This window comes from Malurus melanocephalus, unplaced genomic scaffold, assembly GCF_030028575.1.
Source record: "Malurus melanocephalus ecotype Western Australia unplaced genomic scaffold, MMel_1.1 scaffold_243, whole genome shotgun sequence".
NCBI lineage: Eukaryota > Metazoa > Chordata > Aves > Passeriformes > Maluridae > Malurus > Malurus melanocephalus.
The window spans coordinates 329,377-338,795 of record NW_026623475.1 but is presented as its reverse complement, the minus strand read 5'-3'; the positions used below and the strand labels follow the sequence as shown (position 1 = coordinate 338,795).

Here is a 9,419-nt window from a genome sequence, read left to right as displayed (position 1 = left end):
CCTGCCCGGAGTGGGATTTGACCTGCAGTGCCCTGGTCCACCAACACAACCCCACAAACCCTCACACCTGGCGGGCCCAGCTCCGTCTGCAACCAGAGCTGGGGCCACATCCTGCACCATCCCCAGGCACTCTGGGACACAGGGGACCGAAAACATTCCCTTGAGGTCTCCCAGAGATCTCTCCCTCCCTCACCCCCACCTTTGGGGTCTCACCTGACCGTTTCCTCTCAGTCGCCCCCTCCTCCACTGCCAAGGGGCACGTGTCACTCTGGGTGCTGTTCCGGGGCGAGTTCTCCTCGGATTTGCCGTAGGTGGGCGAGTCCAGCGGGGCCGGACGGGGTATATGCTTCTTCTTCTTCTTTGGCAGCTTCTGCTTGGCCATGGCCAGCGAATAGTACATCCCAAAGTTATTGACGATGACSGGCACGGGCATGGCGATGGTCAGCACCCCGGCCAGGGCRCACAGGGCRCCCACCACCATCCCCGACCAGGTTTTGGGGTACATGTCGCCGTAGCCCAGCGTGGTCATGGTGACCACGGCCCACCAGAAGCCGATGGGGATGTTCTTAAAGTGAGTGTGGTCGCTGCCGGTGGGGTCGGACGTCTTGGCCCCGATCCGCTCGGCGTAGTAGATCATGGTGGCGAAAATCAAGACCCCCAAGGCGAGGAAGATGATGAGGAGCAGGAATTCGTTGGTGCTGGCCCGGAGAGTGTGGCCCAGCACCCGCAGACCCACAAAGTGCCGCGTCAGCTTGAAGATGCGGAGGATGCGGACGAAGCGCACCACCCGCAGGAAACCCAGCACGTCCCGGGCGGCTTTGGAGGACAGGCCACTGAGACCCACCTCCAGGTAGAAGGGCAAGATGGCCACGAAGTCAATGATGTTGAGGAGGTTTTTAACGAAGAGAAGCTTATCCGGGCAGCAGATGATGCGAACCAGGAACTCGAGGGTGAACCAGAGCACGCAGACCCCTTCGATGTAGGTGAGGATGGGCTCCGTCTCCACCTTGTGCGTCAGCAGCACCGTCGTGGTGTTGCCAACCACCAGCGTCTCCGTCACGTTGACGTCGATGTTGAAGGCCTCGTGCGTCTCCAGGCAGAAGGTGGTGATGGAGACCAGGATGAAGAACAGCGAGGCGAAAGCCACCACCTGCCAAAGGGGAGATTACACAAACTGTGAGCTGATGTGGGGCAGCCTCGGCTGTCTGGAGGAGCTCAAAACACCCCAGATGCTGCCACCCACCGCCCCAAGAGCAAGAGTGGAGAATGGGGAGGGGTCCCTGGGCCTGTGTCATGAGTTGGCAGTGAACCTCAGGGGCCATCAGTGCAGAGCCTTTCTCCAGGTGCTGGGTGCTTTCTCTCTCACATCAGAGGAGGTGTGCTGGGCTCCAGCTGTGCCTGGAATGGCTGTGCTGGGGGTGATGGGGAACTGGGACAGCCTGGGGTTGGAGCAATCTTGCACTGGGAACAGACATGGAAAGGGAATTCTGATGGGACAAATTCAAAGAGCTTTCCCCCAAATTCATCACTTTCCCCCAAATTCATCACAACCCCCTCCAGGGTTCACGCTGTTCCCAGCCATCACATTTGGGGTGGGTTTGGATGAGTCAGAGACGTCCTCCCTGAGGGTCAGTGGTGAGTGATGTGCCCACAGAAGGTCCAGGACTCAGAGGGCAGAGTGAGGAGAGGAGCAGGCAGAGCTCAGCCTCCTGGTGATGCCTGCACTGGTGACACCTGGATGTTCCCATTTCTCCGCTCTGCCCGAGCAGTGAGACCTTTGTCCCCTCCCTGTCACCTCCTCCTCCTCCCTCGTGCTCATTTCAGATATAAGCAAGGAGTGGCCAAGAGCAGGCACTGGAGGTCACAGGCTGTGCCACAAAGGACCACCTTGCTGTGCTCCCATCCACCCTGCTCAGCTCCCTCCCTCCTTCAGGGTGAACTCATTACCTGGAGCATTCCTTTCCAAGAGCTCCCTTCCCCCCCCAAAAAAAGCCTCTGAGCAGAAAAATTCTTGTTGTCCCTTTCTCCAGCACAAAAGCGTGGTGGCTTCAGCATCCCCASAGCAGATCCTGGCACAGCCCCTGCACTGGGCAGGCTGTGCAGATCCTCGGCTGGAGTGAATCAGCAGCACAGCCAGCCTGAGTCACTCTAGAGAAACACCCGGCCCTGGACAGCGCCGGTGCCTGCCAGGAGCATCCTCGAGGGGTGTCCCCAAGGGCAGACATGTGTGGGTTTGGCACAGCCAGCACCAGCCCTCCCAGAGTTTGGGGTGAMGTTTAAATTAGGCATTAATTGATGGAGAGACCTCTGGAAGAGGATTCTCCTGCCCCAGGGAGAGACACCTGCTTGGGGCTGGGATGAGGGGCTCCTCACCCTCAATCAAACCTCTCAATCCACGCACTGGGATGTGGCTCCCAAGGCTGATCAGCCACATGTGATTTGGGAAGCAAATCCTACAAAAAGCGGGATCTTAAAGCAAGGCCAGCTCGAGCAGACGAGTGTCTCTACACAGCGGTGGCACAGCCAAAATAATCTGCTTTTCAGCTCAGGGCTGAGTCACGTTCCTGAGCTTCCCTGCATGGGGAATCTTGGGAAAACCTGAAGAGTAAAAATTGAGACTTAAAGCAAAGTAGGAAGGAAAAAAATCACCCAGGAAGGGAGTGAGACCGTGCAAACACTGGGGTAATGGAGCTGCTGTTGAGTGTGAGGTGAGACCTGATTTAGCCCAAGGAGCAAAATCAGCCTCTAAAAATAGAAGAGTCGGGTTCACAGCCAGTGCCAACCGTCGTGTCCCCTCCAGAGTGCTGCTCCAGTTCTGTGTCTGACCCAAGACATCTCACCTCAGCTTCAGTCTCTGCTCCAAACACAAGTTCTCTTCCAAAAATGTCCTTAGAATAAACTAAATTTGATGTATAAACACAGTGCTACCAATACACACCAGAGCTCCCATCAAACAAGTTCTCCAGAACCTCTTGATGTTCTACACAATTTCAACTGCACTCAACAGCTTGAGATGGGCATTCCCAAAAATCCTACACGGGGTCACGAGCCTGGAAGTGCCCATGGGAGTGAGGTCAGGACTCCTCAAATTGGGCTGCAAAGGGGAAAATTCATGAGGAGCTGCAAGTAAGAAGAGTTTGGAAAAAAAAAAGAGGTAAAATCACAGCCAGGGAAGTTTCCTGTGTGKAGGAAAAGTGTTAAACTCCAGCTGGGACAGCAATTGCACCAGGGAGCAAATATTCCCTGAGTGGACAGGACTGAGGAGCCAGGGATCCCGTGGGCATCGATGGCACAYGGGAAAGACACTGAAAACGCGGGTGAGATTTCCAACCACGTGCTTGCACRGCTGCCAGCTCAGGAGGAGAAGTGCAGGAGGGAGGCAAAGACGGAAATAACCRGGAGCCAACTGAGTCAGGGCCCGAGGGGCTGCTCCACGGAGAGGAGGAGTGAGGACCAGAGAAATTCAGCTCTYGAGGCTCTTAGTCAGAGCTGCCACACGGAGAGGGACAGAGTTTACAYGGGCAGCCCAGAGCTGCTGCTTCCCAAGGTTTGGGAACGCACCTTGGACTGCTCCAGCACATTCCCACAGCYAGCAGTGCCCCTTTGGCTCTGGACAGGTAGGGCGAGACCCCAAAATGGGGCAGTATTAAAGAAATCCCAACCACTGCAAACCTCAACCATCCCAAAACGCCAGGAGTGAATTTGGGGAGGGAATTTTGACGGGACAAATTCAAAGAATTTTCCCCCACATTCATCACAAACCCCTCCAGATGCCGGGTTCATGCTGTTCCCAGCCATCAGCTTTGGGGTCTGGAGGTGTCAGAGTCCTCCATGGGGCACCTGTTGTGCCTGCAGAGATGCTCATGAGTTCTGCAGCATCCTGGTGCAGGATGGTGGCTGCAGCCAGGAACTGGGTGCACTCACTTGGGCTGGTTGCATYGCTCTGTGCCTCAGTTTCCCCTGCTGCCAGAGCAGTTCTCCCAAGCTATGACAAATCTGAACTGGTATTTTTTTCCTGTTGCCTCTGGAAGTTGATGGTTCCCATGGCACTGCTGAGCTGAACATTTATCCAGCTGAACATTTATCCACATTTATCCCACTCCAGCCCCAGTCAGGCCTTGATCACAACCCTCTCTGCTCCCTCCAATACATTCCTCCTGCTAAAGCCTTTCCAGGAGCAGCTCAGCACGCAGGAAAAGAGGAACCAAGTAACACCAGGGTGGGAAAAAAAACGAGTTGAATTATTGTGCTTGGGTTTATTTTTAATTTTGTTTAATTTTTTATTTGGAGCTTTGCACTACTCAGAGMATCTCTCCGAGGCAAAGGGCCCTCAGAGATGGGCAAAGGAGTTGGGTACCCTTTCGAAATGGGTTCAGCATCCTCTGTGTGTGTGTGCTGCTCTAACATTTGCTGCAAAAACACCTCCTTGCCGAACTGACCCCTGCCCCGCTCACCGCTCGTGGGTGGGAAATGCCTGCAGAATTTCTTACCATCGATGGGCTTTTTTTACACCTCCAAACGCATCCAGAATTCATCCCAACTGCCCGTCTGTGTGTGTGCGGTGGATTTACAAGCTGGGCGTGCCAGGGGCTGGGRCTGGGTGGGCGCCGGGGGTCGGTGGGCAGCGCTTGGGGGATGCTCCGAGAAGGACCGGGAGAGGAGACACATGCGCGGAGTAGCGCCCGAGAGCCGGGCTGCGAGCCCGGAGACGCGCCTGGTTTGCAGGGGATGTGTCCCGGGTGGGTAGGGGCCTCCTGCGTGGCCGGGGAGGTGGCGGGGTCTCTCGGTGCGCACACAGCCGGGCCCGGGGCCGAGCGGGGCTGGGGCTGCGGGGCCGCGGGGCTCGGGAGTGCGGTGTGAGAGCGGCTCGGAACCCGCACATGCTGCGGGGGCGGCCCCGGCGGGACGGGGAGCAGCGGTGCACAGCACCGGGTGTGCTTTGGGGCAGAGGAGGGGCGTGAGCTGCTTGGGGACAGCCCTGAGGATCCCATATGTTGACCCCAGCCCCGACCCCCGCTCCACAGCCGGGCTGTTGAATGTGGGTTTTGGCATCGTGCAGCCCAGCCAGAGGAACCCAAACATCCTCCTATCCTAGAGTGTCCGGAAACTGTGCCAGGAGTCAGCCCTGCCAAGGACAATCCCTCATCTCCGTGTGCCCGGGAGGTGCCCGGGGAGCACTCGAGGGCGCAGAGCGGGCAGGGATTGGGCTCGCCCCCAGTTCCAGCCCAGCTCTCCCAGATGGGATGTGTTGGGAGGGGATTGGGAGCCAGTGGAAGAGGTGCCCTGTAGGATGGGAGATGGCCAATGTACCCCATTGTAGGAGGGGGACAGTTATGGGGGAGAGCTCATGTAACCCACCAGGAAAGTCAGATTTGCCCACGGGGATGGGGAGGTGAGGACAAACCCCCCAGCACGGCCCCATCCCACCTCCCCAGCGGCACCCTTCGGGAGCTTACCCTTGCCGCCTTGGACGAGTAGGGATCCTCGAAGAGCGCCCACATCTTGGGCTGCCAATTCCGGCAGCAGCCACCCCCTCCAGCAGCGCCCGCCGCCCCTGGGGGCCGGTCATCCATGCCCAGCCGCTGCAGGGCCATCTCCCTACCCCCTTCCTCTTCGGCCTCCTCTCCGCCGGCCCCTCCGCCGGGCTCGGGACTCTCGAAGATGTCCAGGGCCTCTTCAGCGTCGCGGTGCTGGCGGTAGGTCATCCAGCAGCAGGGCTCCACGTCCGTCTCATCGATGCCCCAGTAGGTCAGCTCCTCCTCGAAGAGGGGCCCGCAGATGTCCGCGGGGCAGTGCAGCTTGCCCGTGCGGTAGTAGTTGAGCACGTAGGAGAAGATCCCGGGGTGGCGGTCGAAGAAGAACTCGTTGCTTTTGCCGTCAAAGTCAAAGTTGCTCTGGGCATCGGGGTCAGCCAGCCAGGCCAGGCGGGTGCCCGGCAAAGTCCGCAGGGTGCTTTTGTAGGTCTCATGCCGAGTGCCGCCTACGTTGATGGTGATCTTGTCCGACTCTTCCCCTTTGCCCATCTCTTCCTTCAGGCATGTTTTGGAGGGTGGTTTGTTCCCAGACTTGCGTCCACGGTAGGAGGAGACACACACCGAGCTGATCATAGATTTCGGTGGATGGGAGATGCCCACTACGCGCACCCTTCCTCCGGGCGAGGAGCCGGGCTTCGGCGGAGGCGGGAGAGGGGGGCACAGATGGGACTGGGGAGGGGAAAAGGGGGGGGCTCAGGCTCGGCTCCGGCCTCGGGGGGAGCAAACTGGAGCCGCGCCGGACACCGCCGGCTGCCGGGGGACAGCAGGGGAGGCTGCAACCTCCACCCCCTCCAAAGCCACCCCCCCCAAAATAAAACCGCCCTAAACCGGGAGCCAGCCCAGCCCTGCCCGGCAGCAACAAGTGCGGGATGGAGGGGGCCGGGAGCGGGCGGGGGGGTGCGGCAGGCGCGGGGGGATGCGGGCCCGGCCGGGAGGATGCTGGCGAAGGGATGGGGGGAAGCCGAGCCCCGCCGGGCGCTGTGTCCCCCCCTCCCGGTACCTGCAGCGCCCGGCGCGGGGGGGCCCCGCCGCCCGCCCCTCCCGCTCCGGCGGCTCCGCGCTCCCTCCGCCCCCCCCGGGCCGGGCTCGGCGAGGAGGCGGCGGCCGGGGGGCTCTTCCCCGGCTCCCGGCGGGGAGAAGGGGGGATGGATGCGCCCTCTCCGCCTCCCCTCCCGCTCCCCCTCCCCGGGGGGAGCCCGTTCACGCGGGGCCGGGCCGGGGGGGCCTGTTGCGCCCCGGCGGTGCCTCCCCGCGGGGCTCGGCGCGGGGGAGGCGGCGGGAGCGGCTGCAGGGCTCGGCGGGGTTTTTATAGGGCTGAGAGCGAGCGGTGGGGTTACGGGAAGCGGCGCCGCCCCGCTGGGGGGCCGGGGACCCTCCGCCCCAGCGCCCAGCCCCGCAGTCCCCCCCGGTGCCCCCCCGGCGCTGCCCTCCCTCTCATCCCCGCATCCATCCCTCCCTCCATCCTCCCATCCCTCCATCCATCCCTTCATCCCCTCCACCCCCGGCCCAGCCCTCCGCCCACCCCCAGGTCCCCCGCGCCCCCCGGCACCGGCTCACCTCCCCGCGGGGCCCGGCGTGCCGGTGAGGGTCTCGGGGGTTCGGTGTCAGCGAGGAGTGAACCCCGGACACCCCAGCTCCGCTTCGCGCCGGAGGGGAAATGCAGCCCAGAGCTGCCTGCGGATCTGGAGCCAGCTCTTGGCAGAGGCTCCCGCAGATCCCATCCCTCCCTGGCTCGCAATCCCTCGCTCACCGAGAGGTCAGGAGAGACCGACCCCGGGGCCGGTGGGGAGCTGGGAGGCTGCACTCAGAGCTGACCCCCCCTTCCCTCCCACCACCCTCCCCGAGCATCTCTCCGCCCTGTTTCGGCTCCTGCGTGGCAGATGCCCCTTTCCCGCAGCGGCCGCCGGGGCTCGGGGTACCCACCACCCCAGCCCCCGGGTCCCCACCCCTGAGCCCCCTCCCTGGCCGCTTCCTGCACCCCCGGGGTGCTGCTGATGCTCAGCCCCGTCTCCTGGGGCTGGGGAGGAGGTGAAGACCTTCAGCACCCCAGGGCTGAGACTGTCACCCAGGGGAAGAGCCGAGGGACTCATCCTGCCCGCACTGTTTACTTCTGCACTGGCACTGCTGGTGCTGCTGCACTGGGGGGTGTTTTGGGGTCACAGAAGGGATCCAAGCCCAGTTTTGGGGTGCAGGGCTCATCCAGGAGGATCAGCACTGGGATAAGGGAGTTCTTGGTGCAGGGTGAGGGGTCACTGAGGGGGGATGACGTTGCCTGAGCACCCCTCTCTGCACCTCCCTGGGCCGTGGGGTGCACTCTTCCCTMGCCAGGTCCCCTCCTCACCCCCTGCCCGGCTTTGTCCCCGCAGTGACATGCCCCCAAAACCCAGGGGGCATTGGGGGTGGCGGGGGAAAACGCTCCACCCCAAAAAAACCCACGAGGCACGAGAGCCACGCTCAGATCTTACCACCACGAACAGCCCTGCTCCAACTGTGCCTGCAACTCCCGAGCTTCCAGGGCCGGATCCTGAGCGGGTGGAGGCTGGCGAAGCTCCACACCCAAACCACCCGGGGCTGCACCAGCGGGAGAGCCTGGAGCCCGAGGGAAAACCGCGCTGGAAAAAGCGAGCCTTGCATCACCGGCCAGGCATCGCGGCTCGGCTCCTCATCGTCGCGATGCCAGTTTGGCCGGGAGGAAGGAGAGCCGCGACCTGATGCTAATGTTTCATCCGTTCGACTTTCATCCCGCCGKGAAGAGCTCCGTGCACCCGAGCGCGGCCGTTCCCGGGGTGGGAGGAGGTGGCCAAGCAGACAAATGGGTTGTTTCTGGGGAAGGAAGAGATCTTTTAGCCAGCAACACCCGCCCAAAGCTGTCTGCTCTCTAAATATGCCTTTGGATTTTTAATGTCCATGGGAGGAAAAAAAAAAAAAAAAAAAAAAAAGGGAAAAAGAGAGGAAATGGAAAGAGCTGGATGAAAAAGGGCCTGTTTGGAGCAAGAAGGAGTCATTTCTGCAGGGAACTCCTGCCAGGCTGAAGGCATCTCGGAGAACATCCAGGAGAAGGATGGAGTGAAGAGCAGGACCTGAGAGACCTCAAGGAGGATTAGCTCCAACCCAGAAAGCCACAGCCCTTGGGTGGCTCCTGAGGACACGGTGAGGGGTCTCTGGATCCCCCCTAATGGCCTCTCCCCCTGAGCAGCACAGCACCCTGAGCCTGGCCCATGGTCCAGCGCATCAGTCACATTCCCAGAGGTAGAGAGAACAACAGCAGAGCACAGGACGCTCAGAGGGGCCTCAGGAGAGCCTGGGGACACRCTCTGGGGACACGCTGGGATCCTCCTGCCCACAGAGGGACAGAGGAGGGGGCTGGAGTGACTCCCAGCTTAGGGAGAGACAATCCTGGTTTGGTGTAGAAATGGCTAAACTGGCCTCTCCAGGTCCTTCCAACCCAGAATTCCATTAATGAAGGATGTGCCGTCCTCAGGAACACYTGGATGCTCCACACAAGGTCTCTGCTCTCTCCCCATCGTGTTTTTGGTGCGGCAGATCTGCCTCTGCTCTGTGCGTGGTGGCACCCACAGAACCCYCTCCCCATGCTGGGAGCCCCAAGAAGCCTTTCTAGACTCTCTGCTGGAGGTGAATCTTCCCAAAAAAAAAGCTGTCACAAGACACGAGCGAGGTTTGTCCCTGCTCTCCACCTCTGCCGGGTGAAGTTTTTAGCTAAAATGACTCCTTTTATCTACTGACAGAGTTTGCAGCCCCATCCCAGCACGAGCTCAGCCTGGAAGGGGAGCTCACCCATCCGCGGGCAGGGGCGGCTCTGTCCCCGTGCTCTGTCCCCGTGCTCTGTCACACAGTGCCACCTTGTGTCCTGCGCACCGGCTGGAG

At 61.0% G+C, this 9,419-nt stretch overlaps 1 protein-coding gene across 2 annotated transcripts in view; it reads right to left on the bottom strand.

Moving 5' to 3' along the window:
- The window catches only part of KCNC4 (potassium voltage-gated channel subfamily C member 4), a 25,665-nt gene extending 17,500 nt beyond the window's left edge, over window positions 1-8,165 (bottom strand). The window contains exons 1-3 of one of the 2 annotated variants that reach the window (XM_057375268.1): window positions 8,000-8,165; window positions 5,457-6,203; window positions 214-1,150 (exon numbers count right to left, since the gene is read on the bottom strand). In XM_057375268.1, coding sequence (XP_057231251.1) covers window positions 214-1,150; window positions 5,457-6,107 — 1,588 coding nt within the window. In that variant the 5' untranslated portion in view covers window positions 6,108-6,203; window positions 8,000-8,165. Of the gene's footprint in view, window positions 1-213; window positions 1,151-5,456; window positions 6,204-7,091; window positions 7,141-7,999 lie in introns of those variants that run through there. The other variant, XM_057375269.1, reaches the window with a different exon arrangement.
- Window positions 8,166-9,419: the final 1,254 nt, after the last annotated feature.